Source organism: Cynara cardunculus (assembly GCF_001531365.2).
Source record: "Cynara cardunculus var. scolymus isolate 2C chromosome LG 8, CcrdV1, whole genome shotgun sequence".
Lineage (NCBI taxonomy): Eukaryota > Viridiplantae > Streptophyta > Magnoliopsida > Asterales > Asteraceae > Cynara > Cynara cardunculus.
In genome coordinates, this window is record NC_037535.1 from 18,908,430 (window position 1) to 18,927,100 (window position 18,671).

The following is an 18,671-nucleotide window of genomic DNA, read 5'->3' on the forward strand; positions in this document are numbered from 1 at the left end:
ATACAGTACAATTTGGACAGCCTAACCCCAAAATATAATATATATATATATATATATATATATAACTATAAAAGTATAAATCATAAATATTAAAAATATTYTTTCACAATATATATAATATATAATAATATAATTAAGTAAAAAACTATTCAATATTAGACTCATTTCGAAGGTATTAATGAGACGAATATAATAGTGTAACTTGTTAAAATAAAAATGTATTTTTTAAACATGTTTTAATTGATATACGATTATGTATGTTAATTTGATAAAAGTTTAAAATGAAACATTTAAAAGTAAAAGGCGTAAAACAAAATTAATTAAAATGAAACATTTAAAGTGTAAATTTGAAATTATAATTTTAAAAAAATTGTGAGAGGGTGAATGCATGTGAGGGGGTGAGTGTATGTGAGGATAGGAGGGGGTGAAAAAGTGAAAAAGTGAAAAAGTAAGTATAAAGGGTATTTTGGTCATTTAGAATTTTAAGACTTTAAGACTTTTGTTAAATTTGCTTAATAAGATAGTATAGATATATATATATATGTTGGTACCAATTTAACTGGTATGATGATATATATATTGGTTGGTTTAGTTTGATACAAAATTGTCATCCCTAAAGCTGTAAATGAACCGAACGACACGAACATAGGTTTGTTCATGTTCGTTTGTTTAGTTTAACTGAACAAACAAACGAAAACGAACAGTGAACGAACGAAAATAATTGTGTTCGTGTTCGTTCGTTTAGAAATTAGGTGTGTTCGTGTTCATTTATGTTTGTTCATTAACATGCTAAACGAACGAGTTAAACGAACGTAAACGAACAGGCCTAAACGAACATATAGCAGTTAAACGAACGTAAAAATATACACATTTGCAAACATTCGCTAACTAAATATAGCAGTTACATAGATAAATTTAATATTCAAGAGATGCTTTAAAAAAGGAATTCAGCTAATACGACTTCTATTTTAGAAAATGTTTTAAAGAACTTCTTAAAACGTCTTATGAACCTGTTCTAACCTTTTCTTTTAGATAATACACTTTATAGTTTGGTCTTGTAAACTTAATTAAGTCCCATAAACTATGCTATTAAGACGCTTTAATACTCTAAACGTCCCATAAACTCAAATTTTGTTGTAGTGTAGTTTTGACGACAAATAATAAAACCAACGGTGATTCATCGGTGAAATTTTAACGGGTTACCAACATTTCAATAAAAGTTCTCAATCAAAGAAAATGAAAAGAAAAATCCAACAATTATCCGTCGGTAATTGCCGAACGATGAACAATGTATTATTATGTTCTCTTTTTCAAATTTTCACAATTCACAGGAAAAGGATCAAGTAAAAAACAAACAATTTATTAAAGAATTCATTGCAGCACGTTCCGTTTTAAACAAATCAAATACTCGATACAATTTTCGATTGATTTAAATCAAATTTATGCTATTAACAACTTATGATTCAAGTTAAAACCCACATCATGATCAATTGGTTGTCGTACAAACWCTACGAATTTCTCCTTGCATTCCCGTTTTCACCTCAGTATTACCCATCTTCACCATGGCTCTTCCAAACTCGCTGTTGAATCTCGATCCAGGTTGCCCYCTCGTTCCCAGAAACCCTTGTACAAACCTCTGAGTCCTCCGGTCGCTCCATAGCTTTGCATCGGATTCAAGAACTCCTCGTCCATTCCTCAGATTTTCATAGAACGAACTGCCAAACCGATCAACGCTGCCTGTATCAAGGGCCACACGCCTCAACCCATCACCACCATTGGGACAAAGTGCTCGGAGTTGGGGAAGGAACGCTTGGTTTATTTCAGGGTCAGGTCCATTGGTATTGTTGAAGTTGTATAGTCTGTAGCTGAATAATGCACAAGCTGACGTTCCAATTGTATGTCCGCCTAGTAAAAGGAAGATTACACGGTTTAATATGTGATTAACAGGGTTGCATATTATGTAATATATAGTTATTCTACATTTTTAATTGTTGCTTACCAACAAGAGTAACAAGATCTTGTGTGTTAAGACCTTTGTCTGCAAACTTTCTGATTTGAACACTAATAGGGTCGTTAAACGCAGGTAAGGCTGCGGTATCAGATGCTTGTGAAACCAATCCATCTCTACGCCCTAATGGCACCTGCCAACTACGTCCACCGGTCTGCAAGATGTTAGGAAAACGATAAATAACCAATTAACAAGTAGTTCTTAATGCATAAACTCAAAGATGGTGTGCTAAGAAAAATCCAATTACCTGGACTACAGAATCACGTGCAGCAAGGGCAAGAATATCAGCACAAGAGACCACTCCAGGACAGGTGGTTTCAAGTTGGGACTTTGCAGCATCGATAACATCAAAGCCTCTCAAGAGGGAGTTGGGTGGCGCAGTCTTTTCAGTGGATGGGCCATCGATGAGAATAGATGCATCACAACCATTAACAAAACAGTCATGGAAGAACATCCGTAGTAAACCAGGTGCAACTGTGGGGTTGGCTCGGACAGCAGACTGAACCGCTGATTGGACTATGGATTCTACTCTTGGGCAGGTAGCCCTGTAGAATCCCACCCGAGTTCCTTGACTGCCACGCCGATTGCCTTGGCCTAGTGATATAGTGGTGAAGGTGGCTAACAGAAGAACCAACAAGATAAGCGTTTTGTTAAGTGAAGAAACCTCCATTACTACCAAAGATTGTTGGTATGTTTATATGCCAAAGGACTGTGTATGAAGCTAGCTAGGTATTGTATTCAGTAAATGAGATGATGAAGGAGATTGCAGAGGGAAGGATGGTATTTATAGCCGTTGTTATGAAAGTCAGCACCATATTAATTTGGATAACAAAAGGTGAACAAACTCAACACGGAGATGTATGGGATTAATTAGGAAGCTGGGGAGAAAGAGAAACCTTCAAGCTTAACAAGTTGGATCCAACTCATTTACTTTGATAATTTATAAATTTATAATAATCATATACAAGGCATCAAAAAAGTGATTCTCATAAGATTAAAACAAAGTTAAAAATCAAACGAGTTAAAACATCAAAAAGTGTTCAAATTGAATTCATTTGAGTACCATTTCAAATTTATGAATATTCCGGTCAACTTCGACTTAAATAAATAAAAAAACAAATGAACTATTCAAACAATGGTTAGTACCACCCTCAATTTAATTCATGCTACAATGTCAACCAAATAACATGAACGAGATTATGACAATCAAAAGTTGGTGGCACGTAAAAGGTCAACCAATTTACAAAAGAATTTATTTAGCACTTTGTTATTAATCACAGTTATCATGTATTCTATCATAACTAGTTGTTTACCGTGTGATGCGATAGGATATTTAAGACCAATATAACTCGAACTCTCAATCTTGTGAAAAGATGTAAATCGTCGGGGATTAACCTCTGTAACAAAGTCATATCATGTAATTACAATGGTTAGAGGGGAGATTAATTATATGCCAAATTAATTTCTTTATAATTTCATAAGATTCATTCAGTTTCATAATATCAAATTTGTTCAAGATATCATAATGTCTCCTACATTAAGAATAACTAACACAAGTATCATCCTAATTCACAAAACAACTAACTGGTACATTAAAAGAGTTACTCTTACATGGTCATTCATTACCCTTCTTCGATAGGTCATTCTTAAGTCTTAACTTTCACATTCCATCATTTTATTTTATCCTTTTGTTATTTCATTCATTTAATAAGACAAACTAGAGAAACATATAATTTTATAAAAATCATATATCACAAAAGTTGGTCCTCGTAAGTATTAAAACAGATAAAATAAAAAACCAACCAAATTAAACTATCGAAAAATTGGTCAGTTCCCTTGTTTATCCGTTGTTGATCTACGAGGGATTTTCTCCGTGGCTAATATCCGTCACTGATACTTTGTTTTCTAATAGTAAAATTGAATTCTTCATTCGAGTATCACTCAAATTTATAAATACTTCAACTAGCTTTGATTTAAATAAACAAAAAACAAATGAACAATTCAAAGAATGGTTACTACCACCTCCCGAATTAATTCATGCTATTATGTCAACCATATAACATGGAAGCGATTATGAAGGTGTCACTTAAAAAACTCAGCCAGTTAATTTATCATGTATTTTATTTATAATATAATATTCATGAAGTTATAAAAGCTGAAATACACATAAAACGTTGATAAAACTATATTATATTGTTAAGGTGAAGAAAAAGGTTTTTCTTCACGTGAGTATGTATGTTGATTAATATAAGATTGTGTGATAGAATTAATAATTAATCTGTACTGTACAATTAAGTCTCCAATGACTAATTAATTATACATTTAATCTATTAGGTGTCTTATGGTAAACACAATGTTAATTTGTTTGTCTTATGGTAAACACAAGGTTATTCGATTTATGGTTAGGGTTTCTTGGTTCACGAGCTCTTTAGATCTCGATTACCAGCTCTCGCCATGATGTTTGATTTTGTCTTCCTTTTCTTTGATTCTTGTTTCTTATATGAATGATATGATCGATTGGGTTGTAAACCATTAAGATCGTTTAGATCTATTTTTCTGGTCCCCTTTCGAGATCATTCTTGTTTCTTTGGTTCTCTGTGTACCTATGGTAGCTGTTTCGTTGATTCACTATTTTCTTATGGTAAAGCATTAAGATCGTTCAGTTTTGCATTTGATATTTCTTTCGTGTCCAAGATCTGTTTGGTTGGAGTTATCTTGTTTGTTGGAATCTATTGTTTCTTTATGTTCCATCTCGTTTCCTTCTTATATAAACGACATGACCGATTGGGTCATGAACCATAAAAGATCGTTTAGATCTTCTTCTTGGTCCCCTTTTCAAGATCGTTTTTTTGTTCTTTGCTACGTTGTATGTTTACTTTTCAGATCTGGTTTATTTTGTCAAAATGCTCCATCTGTTATCAGAAATCTGTTGATTGATCTTCTTTAAGATCTTTGTGTATGACCTTTCATCTTTGTTTCTGATTTGTTTCCTTCCGTATCAAATATGTGGTTCAAGTCCTATCTGTTTGGCCTATATTGTTATGGTGATCAAGTGGGTTGAATCCTTATTAGATCCTTTGGATCTATTGTGGTCCCCTTTCGTGATCTATAACTTGTATGCTTGAATCTGTAGCTGTTTAGCTCTTTGTTTGTTACAACTGTTAATATATGCTTTATCGTCTAAGTCAAGATCTATGTCCTTCCAGATCTGGCATTTGTTTAGCAAGATTCTTGTTACAGTTGTTATTTTTTTTGCTTTAATTTTGAGTCAAGATCTGTGTTCTTCCAGATCTGGCATCTGTTTAGCTAGATTCTTGTTACTGTGTTAATATTTGCTTTATTCTGTTCAGATCGTTCTTGGATTCGTTTCTCCTTATCTATTTCTTGTTTTCTTCCTTTTAACAAAAGTTAAAAGGTTGTGGTGCTTGTTGTTCTGATTATGTTTGCAGGAGGTTGTTGTTCTTTCCTTTAACCTTTGTTAAAGGAATCTGTGGTAAGGCATGTTGTGTGGTTGGTTTTGTTGTTCTTTCTTCTTTTCTCTCCTTTTCTTTGGAATCTGAATATTTGGCTTGACCTAGCATGATTACAGTGTTTTAGGAATCCTGCCTCCAAGCTATTCAGTCTTTCCTGTATGTTCTGTTTCTCTTTTTTTTATGGAAACTTCACCGGTTGAACCTGTGAGTCCAGTGGAATCCAAAGTCACAAAATCAGACTTTGGAGATCCACTGTACTTGCATTCCAATGACACTAGTGGAGGCTCCATTTTGTCTTTCAAGTTGAGTTGGATTGAAAATTACAGAGTTTGGTTCTGTGCCATGATATTAGCATTAGAAACTAAAAATAAAATAGGTTTCATCGATGTAACCTGTCTGCACCCTATAAATGACCCTGTCTTGGAAAGGCAATGGGATCGTTGCAATTCTGTGGTTCTCTCATGGATCTTAAGCTCCATGACTGAGGAATTGTTTTTAGGACATGTGTTTTCAAAAGAGTCCTTCCAAGTTTGGGAGGAATTAAAGGAAACCTATGACAAAGTCGATGGTTTTGTTACTTTTAATCTCTATCAGATAATTAATTCTCTAAACCAAAATAACATGTCTGTTTCTGAGTACTACCATAAGTTGAATTCTTTTTGGAAACAGTTTGATGCTCTTGTAAAACTTCCGTCTTGTACTTGTAAGGCTTTCCATGATTTTTTGGAACATAGTCAATTGATAAAACTAATGCAGTTTTTTATGGGTCTAGATGATGTATACCACCCGATTAGAAGCAATATTTTAACCATAGATCCTCTTCCTTCTGTCAAAACTGCTTTTTCTCTTGTTTCAAAGAATCACATAGAGGAGCAAATCTAAATCAAAATCGGGTTAAATCTCAAAATTCAGCCTTCTTGAGCAAAAGTTTTGATAATAAAAGAAAACCAAGAAGAAACCCCACTACTCTTGTTTGCAAACACTGTGGCACCACATGACACACTATTGAGCATTGTTTCAAACTAATAGGGTTTCCCAAAGATTTCCAAAACCGTTCTAGATCTATGAATCAAAGTCAAAATTTTAAACCTCAAAATCCTAGTTTCAAACCCACTGCTAGAAATGTTTTCGCATTTGAATTTGTTTCTTCTAAACCTTCTTTTGCCTTTTTAAAGGAATAGGTTGCAAAAATCTTGAGTCTAATTGATCAAAAACCTATCTTTGATGGAGTTACTGCCAATATGACAGGTATGTTTCAAAATTACCAATCTGGGGTGGATAGTTGACTCGTGAGCTAATCAACATAGGACTTCAAACTGTTTGAATTTAGAAAACATTGTTAATGTCAATGACTTAGATCTTAGGGTTAGTCATCCAAATGGAACTAAGGCTAAAATCAATAAAATTGTTAATATGAAATTATCTAATAGTGTTACTCTTTTTGATGTTCTTGTTGTTCCTGAATTTAATGTAAACCTTTTATCTATTCATAAGTTGGCCAGGGATAATAAGGTTTTTATAAGATTTGACGAGTCTAAGTGTTATGTTCGGGACTGTCATCAAAAGAGTGTTGTGGGGACTGGTAGTCAAGATGGAGGTCTCTATTTTTTTTTTATCAAAATCCTAGCAGTAATCTTTCATTCCCTTCTAATAAATGTGGTACAGTGTGTTTTGTCTCCTCTTTGTTATGGCACAGTCGCCTTGGTCATCCAGCTGACCAAGTGCTTCAAGTTTTGAAAGAGATGCTTAATATTGGTAGTAAAGGCTGTGGCCCATGTGAAGTTTGCCACAAGGCAAAACAAACACGAGAAAAGTTCAGTTCTAGCACTCATAGATCCATATGTCTTGGTGAACTTGTTCATCTAGACGTATGAGGTCCATACCATGTTCAAAGTAGGGAAGATTACAAATATTTTCTAACGGTTGTTGATGACCTTACTCGGGCAGTTTAGGTCTATCTTTTAAATGGAAAACATGAAATTGGTGAATATATTGAAATTTTTTATAATCTGCTTTCTACCCAATTTGGAAAATTTGTTAAAACTGTTAGAAGTGATAATGGGACTGAGTTTACCAATCACAAGTTAAGTGAGTTCTTTGAATCAAAAGGAATAGTTCATCAAACTTCATGTGTTAACACACCCCAACAAAATGGGGTAGTTGAACGAAAACGTAGACATTTACTTAACGTTACTCGGGCTCTCATGTTTCAGGGTGGAGTTCCGCTCATTATGTGGAGTGAATGTATTTTAATGGCCACATATCTAATAAATAGAACTCCCACTTCTATCTTAAATGGTAAGAGTCCTTATGATCTTGTGTATGGCTTTCAGCCAGTTCTTACTCATCTCAGAAGTTTTGGGTGTCTTTGTTTTACTCATATACCCAATGTCATGGACAAATTTTCTCCTAAATCCAAAAAGTGCATTATGTTGGGATATGCAAATTTAAAGAAGGATTATAGGCTTTATAGTCTTGATACTAAAAGAATTATTTTTTCTCGAGATGTCAAATTTTATGAAAATATTTTTCCTTTTAAGATGAACATGAATAGGACTAATCAAGTTAACATTGATGGTCTTAAAAATCTTAATTTCTTTGATAATGTGTCTGGTTCTTCTAATGATTTTGATGTTTTGGCACCCAATGATGAGACTAGAGGACCCATAGTTAATGATAGTAATGGACAGTCTGATTCTAGATACAATAACCGTAGTGAACTAGGTAGCCCATCTATAGCGAACAATGACAGTCGCTAGGCAGCTCTGAGTTTCAAAATAACCAAGGTCTTCCTTAAGTAGGTGACCTTGATAAAGTTACCAGTTGGCAGCATTGGGGTAGCCTGGAATGGTTGCCAGTTTTTCTCGTGATGCTGTTTCACAGACTGAAGGTGTTATTAGTGATAATAATGAAATTTTCCTTGGGTCATATCTCTGAGGGTATTCAATCCCAAACTCAATCTATTAGAAGATCATCTAGACTTATCATTTTCCCTCATAAATATATGATTTTGTTGTTGAAGGCAAGGTTAAATATGGAATATAATGGGTAGTTAATTATTCTTGTTTGTCCTCTGAAAATTTGTGTTTTATTTCAAATTTGAATAAGTCAGTTGAACCCAAGTCCTTTAAGTAAGCATGTAGTGATCAAAACTGGATAAAGGCCATGAATGATGAGATGGAGGCTTTGTATAAAAATGGAACTTGGTATATCACTGAATTACCTAAAAATAGAAAATCAATAGGTTGTAAATGGGTAATTAAATTTAATATAATCCACTAGAGAAATAGAAAGATATAAGGCTAGGTTAGTAGCTAAAGGTTATAGTCAGAGAGAAGGTCTTGACTATGAAGAGACTTTCTCTCCTGTGGTCAAGATGGTCACTATGAGGTGTATTACTGCTTTAGCTGTTCAATTTAGTTGGCCCTTGTACCAATTGAATGTTAACAATGATTTTCTATATGGTGACTTAATAGAAGATATATATACGACTTTGCCTGAAGGATACTATAGTTCATGGTATGCTAAGTTTTCTTCTTGCTTAATTGAAAATAGTTTTGTTCAAAGTATTAGTGATTACTCCTTGTTTACTAAAAGGGTTAATTTTATATTTCTTGTTCTTTTTGTCTGTGTGGATGATATTGTTATTACTGGAAACAGTTTAGTTAAAAAAATAATTTCAAAGAATTCTTGAAAAGTAAGTTTTTAATCCAAGATTTGAGAAAGTTAAAATTCTTTTTAGGAATGAAATTCTTGACTGTATTGATGGAGTCTGTATGTCTCAAAGGAAATACTGCTTAGAATTGTTAAATGATTTTGGATATTAAGGGTGCAAACCTTTAAGTACTCCTATGGACATGAACTTGGTTATATTTGACTCTAATAACTCAAAGGATTCTTCTTTACTAGACTGCTCTGGTTATCAAAGGTTAATTGGCAGATTGATTTATCTTCTTGCAACTAGACCTGATATAGCTTTTGTTGTTCATTGCTTAAGTCAGTTCATGCATGCTCCTAAACAATCACTTCTAAATCTTACCCAAGTACTCTCTTTCGGATTCAGGAAAGAACTCCCTGAGCTCGAAAACCTGGTGGAGGACTCATATAAACCTATTCGTGGAGGTGCTCTAAGAATTCTCAGGTATCTTAAGCTTTCTCCTGGAAAGGAGTTAGTCTTACAAGGTCAGAAAACTTTACTCTAAGTGCCTTTGTAGATGCTGATTGAGGTAAGTGTCTCTATACTAGGCGTTCTGTTACCAGTTTCTGTCTATTTCTTGGAAAACAAAACATTGTTTCTAGCTCATCCACAGAATCAGAATATCGGGCAATGGCTTCTGTTTGTTGTGAAATTGTTTAGGTTTTAAAAATTCTATCTGATCTTGATATAAAGGATCTTCTTCCAGTTAATCTATTTTGTGATAATAAGTAGGCTATCCAAATTTGCTAATAATCCTGTTTTCATGAACGATCAAAACATATTGAAATTGACAACCATTATATTCGTGAAAAAAATCAATAGAGGTGTTTTAAAAATAGTAAAAATTCCTTCTTCTGAACAAACTGCTGATATTTTAACAAAAACTCTTAGCATAAATCAACACAATTATTTGTGTTCAAAATTAATGATGATTGACTTATTCAAAAGTCAAGATTGAGGGCGGGTGTTAAAAGATACTTTTATATCCAATCTTAACTAACTTAACTTTGTTGTACTTGTTTGATAATAGGCTGGGGTAGAAATTGTCAATAATACAAAGTTATTTTGGATATGAAAAGAGAAGGACTATGCCTCGTTTACGGGAAAACTAAGAAGGTAGTGGAGTCAGAGTTCAAGATCTTCAAGGACTAATCTTGTTATTTCTCAAAGATAGATAAACGGCTTATTTCATCAAACTGGCTCACATTCTTCATCATTTTTCATTCTTTGTTAGACAACACAACATACTTTGTTAGATTTCATTATCTCTTTTGTTGTAATCTGTTTGTTATCTTTTATATGTGTTGTAATAAAGTAATTCTTCAATTATGTTTAACTTTTAACACATTTGTGTCATGATTCTATATAGTAAACTCGGATAAATAACACACAGTATGTTTGAGAAGTTTGGTTTCAAAAATCAGCTTCTAATATGAAGAAATAGTAGCTTCGACGACTTTGGAAGCTACTAAATCCGCCAGAAAACTCACCTTAGTTCATGTTTGTATGTTTTAATCCTCTCAAGGAAATAGAAATTCTACTGACTTTTTAGGCGACTCTAGTAGCACGGGAAGTCGCCCCAAACACACTAGGCGATTACAATGCAAAGTTCTATCAAATTTTAATGGGGCTCCCATTTTTCTTTTAACGAATGGCCGTGGATTTCTCTCCATTGTATCTCCCTTTTTAACAAGCATTGTAGTAAACGATAGTGGACTTCTCGGTGGTCTCCCCTATCCATGTTTTTTTTTCGCTTTATGGGTTTTCCACATAATACAGTGTCGTCTCTCACTTTTATTTTCTGTTCAACAATGATCTACGTATGTGTGTTGATATTCTATTGTTTGGGTTATTTGCTCGTCGAATTTCTTGATTGATAATACGTTTCCGCTTGAATCAATATGGTTCTTATTTGGAACATCTATTTGAGTTTGTTTTTGAAACATTTACAGTTCAAGTTTTACAACAATTGGTATCAGAGCTTCTATGTTTGGTATTGAATTTTTATAGGGATTATTTATCGTCGGTTAATGCTATGATATCGGTAAAGTTCGATGTTCCAAAGCTTGATCCGGGCACTCAATTTCCACTATGGCAAGTGCAGATGAATGACGGTCTAATTCAACTGGAACTTATTGAAATGTTATTCCAAATAACGTTTCAATAAGTTATCTTGTAAGTTACTTTTTGCCCAACTAAATGAGACTTTTGAAATAATCTCAAAAAATAAAGGGGCAAATTGCATGAAAAAATAACGTAATTTAACTTGATTCATATTTTGGGTAACATATTTTCAAAACTTCCATTTTGCTACCTAAGATGTAAAGTTTTAAACATTTAAGTACCCGTGTAATCGGTTGAAACAATAACCGGTTACCATGCTGATGTGACGAGTGATGTGGTATCCAACCTCAGTATTATTTGCTGACATGGATATCTTAATCTAACCGGTTAATGCTTCAACATGTTTAACCGGTTAATGTTTCAACCGGTTACTTGAGTACTTAAATGTTTAAAATTATACATGTTAGATACCAAAATCGAAATTTTGAAAGTACATTATCCAAAATAGGAATCAAGTTAAAGTACGTTATTTTTTCATTCAATTTGCCCAAAAATAAAATAGTCTATGTTTGGCAAACATGGCCTTATGGAAAAAGTCTAATAAATCCAACAAAATTCTTCCATTCAGCGTTTAGTTGTAGATGGAATGAAATTAAATTCTATAAAATCCGTTGTTCACAAAATTCATCATTCCAACACATAACAGAATTTACTCTATTCCTACCTATCTTTATAAAAGACCAAACTCCCAAAAAATCCCGTAGTCTATGATATACATGTTCAATATCACCACCACCCTCTAACGTCTCCCCACTCCCACCCCTATCGCCACCCTTGCTACCAGTACCACCCGACCATAGAGGCGGTTGTTGTCAGTGATACCCCCAATATTGTTGCCACTCATTGCTTCTACCACCACCACTACCATCAATTAATATTACCGTCAATTAATATTATCATTGTATAGTATATATAATTTAAAGAAGAAAGTATGAAAAATGTGATAAAAGAGTATTTTGGTCATTTATTATAATTTCATACCAATATCGAAATTATTTTCTGAAAAGTCAAACATAAAGATTTCAATTCTTTTAAGAGATTCTATGTCAATTCCTACTAAAGACACAAATGATCAAACTTCATAGAATTCTATTCTAATTCATTCAAACTTCAATTCCCTTAATAGATTGCAATCACAACAGATTTCATAATGCGAGGCAACCACCCTCTTAATCTTTAAATTTTGTTTTGGATTTTGTCCTTAACCCTAACATTCATGCATCTCCCTTAAGTACGATGACATTAATGATTGTTTTATCATTTTTTTTCTATTTTTAAACTTATAAAATAACCTATTAGGACGTTTACACATCTTTGGTGTCTTATAAACCTAATTTTATAGTAATGAGAGACCTCCTCCGTAAGTGAATTTAAACATGGAAAGCTTGACAACATTTTAGAAGAAAAATGATAAAAGATAGAGGTTCACAATGGTTCATAGAATATTTATGTCATTTGTTATAAGTTAATTTATGTTGATGATAAGAAATACCAAAACGTATATTAAATTAAGATAAAGTAAACTACAAATTTGGTCTTCGTGGTTTGCCTGCTATAACACTTTTTGTCCCTATAGTTTCAAAAACACAAGATGATCATCGTGGTATGCAAAAGCGTTTAGATTTGATGTCTCCCTCCAACGATTGTGCATGTTAACTTTCAATCGCTAAAGTGACGACATTTTCATCCTTTTCAAGTTTTCATTTTGTTTTTTTTATTAAATAATTTTAAAAAACTTTACAAATCCATCCTTGAAATAATGATAAGTGTCCTGCCTTTCATCTATATGTATATATGCATTTAGATGAACTTTGCTGGTGAATTTCACCTTCAATGACGCCAACACCGGCACTGACCAATTTCCCTGGCTAAGAGTCAAGCATACACACCTCAAAATCAAAATCAGTTCTAAATCTAAATCTCAAAATCAAAGTTAGAGCCATTAACAATCAAAATCAAAACCAAATCCAGATTCAGAAAAGAAAAAACCCTAATTGAATGATAACCATATATTTGAACCTAATTATATAGTTAAAATATCATCTTTTTATATAGATTTTATATCTTTTATGAGCTATCTAAGTCCCATATTATGTTTATCAGTTAATATCCGCAAAAATGGGTGGCTTATTGAACGACCCAGATTCAAACCAAAATCATAACCCTACATATAAAAAATAAACCTTAAACTCATGTCCTAACAGAAGGGGGTCTGATTTACATTGAGAGATCGATGGAAGGGGAGGTTAAAAGAGATATTTTGGGTCATTAGAGTTACAATAGAATGAAATGGAGGTTGCTGGAGCTTTTGGCTTCTCGTACAAGGAAAGATGTCGGAGATAAACATGGCTGTGGCCAAAGATGAACTTTGACGTAGGAAAGGAGAACTGTTGAAGGTGAAAAGGGTAAAAGATTGGAGAATGAGGAGGTGGTGCTATTTCACCCAAGAGTTCAAAGGGGGGAAGAGGGAGAATGTGTTTTATGGCTGTTCACTTTTTGTTGCAACAACCAAAGAAGTGATGTGGCCATCGAAGAGAAACCCATCTCCTAGGTCTGTATCAATATATATGATGCATGCTCATTGATCGGTGGAACACCACAGACTACAATCAGGACCAAAAGCAAGTATACAAATAGTCCCGATATCGTCTTTTCAAGTAATAAAAGTGGTACAAGTACCGAGTATCGTCCACATGGATCGTAGTAAAAGTTTAAAAGAAAGTAAAGTTAAGGAAATGATTTCAGAAGGCGAATTCGAAGACTTTGATTAGAACAAAGTTAACACAACTAAAAACAGGAGATAACAGAATATAAGAGCAAGCTAGGGTGTATGACTTTTCGCGTGAGATGTAAATACTATTTCCAGTCGACCAATGCTGTCAAAATGCTACAGCATGAAACCATGCTGACAGATTGCTACATCATGCAATCAGTAACAACTATTTTTACCAATTACTTTGAAGGTATTCCTCTCGGACTTTACCAATGCACTGATATTATAGCTTTCAACCCATATCTCTATGAGGTATCCAGACCAGTGAAAGTGACAAATGGTGTCTTCAAAGTATATGGATAAACAAATCTCTTTGTTAAAAATCACTCTCTTGAGTGGATTCCCATATCATTCAAGTTGACGTGTTCTGAATGGCTCATCTCTGAATCCATTCCACTTTAACACTTCAAAGTGATCAACCCGTCGAAAATTAACAACTTAGAAAATACGGACAACAAATCTCTTTGTTAGCAACTCTCTCAAGTCTACTTCCCATATCATCCTTGACGTGCAATCAATGGCTCAGCTTAGAGTCCACGACACTTTAACACTTTTAAAGTGATCAACTCGTCAAGAAGTGTCATTGGTTTTATGAAACTTGAAATGAAAAAGTAAAACATCGTTGTTACATGAAAGGGTCAACTATGTTTTGGTTTAAAAACTCACCCTTTTCGTCATACACCCGAGCTAATAAAATTAGCTACTCATGACGAAAAGTAAATAACAAGAAATATAAAGTGCGGTAAGTAAAGACATGATATAAATGCGGAAAGTAAATGACGGAATATAAATGACGGAATAATAAAGATGCGGAAAGCGTAAATAAATAAATGACGTAAATAAAATGCGAGTAATCGTAAATAAATAAATGACGGAATATTAAAGATGAGAAAATAAAGAAAGCAATAAAGAACTTGAAATGCCAAAAGATTTCTTAATATTAAGAAGACAACTTATTCTCCAAGTAGTATAGAAAACTACTTGGGAGAAAAGTGTGGAGTAGAAGTGTTGAGGTGTGGTGGGTGAGGTGTGTTGAATACTCCTCCCAACATCCCTTTTTATACTAGGGATGAAATGAGGGCAAAATAGTCAATTCACACACTTTTAGTTCTAAAGAAACTAGAAAGTACACTAAAGCAAACTAATGGTACAATAAAGTAAACGAATAGTTAAAAAACAACTAAATTAGTCTTATAAACTCCAGCTAATCTGATTAAACTACAGCTGGTTCAACTTTAGAAGGCTTTCATTAGTCATCCCATGGTCTTGTCGGTCAACTCCAAGTCTCATCCATCTCTTCATCTGCCATCAGGTCATGCTACCACATTCCCACAACATCGACCTGCTCTAATCTGTCCAAAATAAGCTCAATTTAGACCAAAATCTACTAAAAACAGGTTCATCATTTACTTCAACATAAAAATAGAGAAAAGAGATAAAATAACTCAAAGTTGAGATATAAATGGAAAGTAACATATCTAAAAGAGAATAAAAAGGTACTTTACGTACTAAATACTTAGTACGTATCACTCATATATATAGGGGTCTTCTTTTGATATCCTTGCAATTTGTAAGATCCATGAGATATAATATAAACCACAAAATTATATTAAATTAGGAAGTTAGTAATCTTGGAAATTTTGGATTACAAAATTAAATAAATGGCATTTTGGGTATTTGTAAATCTCTGCTTTCCCCTCTCCTTTCTCCTTATTGATCTCACCTTCGTCCCTTGACACTTTTCACACCAACACCACATAAGATATTGTGAACACCTTCTGACCACATTGTGGACACTAAGTAATTAATCCATAACACTAAACCTACCACTTATAGTAGATATTTTGCTACAACCTTGTGAACACATGACACATTTTTAGTGACTATTAATACATTATGACCGCAATGTGAATACCATTGTGGACACATTGTAAAATCTAGGGTGGGGGAACACCTAAACACTTAAACTAAACCATAAATGAAAATTTCCAATTGCTCGATAGGACACCATATGATTGCACACTGTGAACATCTTGGTAAACACATTGTGAAGACTACTGTAAACACAAAAACATAAACAATATCAAATATAAAGGCTTACACAAAATTGAAATCTACACAAAAGTCAACACTTGTGAAACCCACTTGTATTTTTTCTGCATCTACCTATTCTTGGTTTTTCTGGTGACTCCTCCTAGATCTATTCCATGTCTATTGGTTTTCTAACGAGTACTTTCAGTTGTGTTCCAGATTTCCATCGTTGCTCAGTCGTTCACGAGATCTGGTACAAATGGTGTGTAGCTTTTTAGTTTTGGAAGGGTGGACAGAATGAGAAGGCTGGATGAATCCGAATATGAGACTGAGATTAGGCTTTGGTGTTCTTTCATGGTGGTTCCAAGATCTGCATTTAATGTTGAAGGAAGGTTGAGGGGGTAGATAAAGATGGAAGGCATGGTGATGAGAAGCTAGAGATAGGAAATATGATGGATGAGTGTTTTTCAGATCTACTGGAGTCATGAGGAAGATGGTTATTTTTGGGAATACCATTGTATGTTATTAAATCAGAAAATAACTTTTTGATCAACAAAGTCAAGGGATCTATAGTGTGGTCGTCGGATATGTGGTGACCGAAGAGTTGTCATTGGATTTGTGTAGTGCTCGCCATATTTGTAAGTGTGGTTGCCGATGGTGTAATGCAGTTGCTACATCTGAGATGTGGTGGTTGAAAAAGGCCATGTCTCTATAGTAAAAGGGATACGCTGTGGTGGTTGAAAGACGTCTCGCCTCTATAGAAAAAAAGGGATACAATTTAGGGGTTTCAGATTAGGAGAGAGCGATGATTAGAATAAATATAATAAATGTATTAGTTGTCATCATTTTACAAAATTACCAAATCACCCTTTTATCATTAATTAAATCATTAAACAATTTAATTGAAATGATTGGTTTACATTAGACGTTACGGATCTAACAATTTATGAAGTTGTCAAATGATTAAGCCTTCTATATGTTGGTGATTTATTTTACAAACAGAACCGTTGGTACAATTCATACAAACCAACTGGTTGAGATATTTATAGAAATGACATGGGTTTATTTAATTATGGTCTAGATATTTATGAAAGATTATTAAAGTTCATTTATTATGATTAACACATTATATTAAGAAAGAATCGAGATATTTATTATATCAAATATTCATTAGAATACTCGATGAATAATTGAGATTTATTTTTATGTTTTGTACTAATGAGAATGTTTGTAAATGATTCACAATCTATACATGCATACACACATATATATAATTATATTATATTATTAATATAAAATACTAATTATTTTTTTTTTAAATGTTAGGAAAATGGAAAAAAGAGTAAGGGGCCGTTTACCAAACGCTTACTCGGATAAGTAAACAACAAGTCATTTTACCAGATGAATATGGTAAGGATTAAGAATCTTACCTGGTAAGAGCGAGACAAAGACCAATAGTGTTACCTTGTAAGTGAAGGCGACGAGTTTTACCACGGTAAGCGTTTACCGGGTAAATTGTTGCATATGATATCGTTTTGGTGTTCTAAAATCTTATCCAATAAGTAAATAATAGTGTTAAATTTACTGATAAATATTTACCGGATAAGTGTTTGGTAAACGACCCCTAACTCAACTTAGTCTTTTTAATGACTTTAGAGGTAATGGCCAAATGTAAACCATAGCTACCTGTATTTTTGAAACTATAAAAATAAAAAGTGTTATAATCAACAAACCACAAGGACCCAAATTGTAGTTTACTCTTTAAAATAAATATCATCATACGAGGCAATGGTGTAAAGGAATCAACTTTTAATGAGCTCAAACATAATTCTCTAGCTCGAGTTGGGTCTCGAACACAAAATAGAACTCGTTTACCTGAACGAATCAAACTTCATAAAACCAATGTTTGGTTCATCTCATACGAAAGCTCGGTTAAAATTATTGAGCCAAACTATTCGAGTATATACTTCTTCAAGCCAAAGATAGTCATAAGTTCATAAATAATACAATAAAAGTCTAAAAACTATACACCCCAAGCCAATAAACAAGTTAATCGGTAGAGTACGAGCCCATAAATAAGCAATGAGCTCAACAACTCAAAATAAAAATAAAAATTCGAGTTCGAAATGAGGACGAATAACCTACTACCATTCGATTTTGCTACGTTTATTCCCCTACAAGACAAACAAATTAACATTGTGTTTACCATAAAAGATTAAATGTATAATTAATTAGTCAATATCGGCGACTTAATTGTACCGTACAGATTAATTATTAATTCTATCACTCATTCTTATATTAATCAACATCTATGACACATACTCACGTGAAAAGAAGGGGGAGGCTAAAGGCACCCCTATCAATTGCCATTAGCACCCCTAAAACTAGTTGTCATTATTGTTTTTATTGTTTTTAGTGTCTTTTTGTTTTTTTTTTTTTATTTTATGTTTTGTTTTATTGTTATTTTAATTTATTTTTAAAGAAATTTTAATTTAATATAAATTTTTTATTTTGTTTTTTTCTGTTTATTTATATTATATTTTGATTAATACAAATTATTAATAA

At 33.2% G+C, this 18,671-nt stretch overlaps 1 protein-coding gene across 1 annotated transcript; it reads right to left on the minus strand.

The window, feature by feature from the left end:
- Positions 1-1,405: 1,405 nt before the first annotated feature.
- Positions 1,406-2,724, minus strand: LOC112516642 (peroxidase N1-like). Its single transcript, XM_025123805.1, has 3 exons — positions 2,256-2,724; positions 2,000-2,162; positions 1,406-1,905 (listed from the first exon to the last, which is right to left on the minus strand). The coding sequence occupies exons 1-3, from the start codon at positions 2,676-2,678 to the stop codon at positions 1,487-1,489; spliced, it is 1,005 nt and encodes a 334-aa protein (XP_024979573.1). The 5' UTR covers positions 2,679-2,724; the 3' UTR covers positions 1,406-1,486.
- Positions 2,725-18,671: the final 15,947 nt, after the last annotated feature.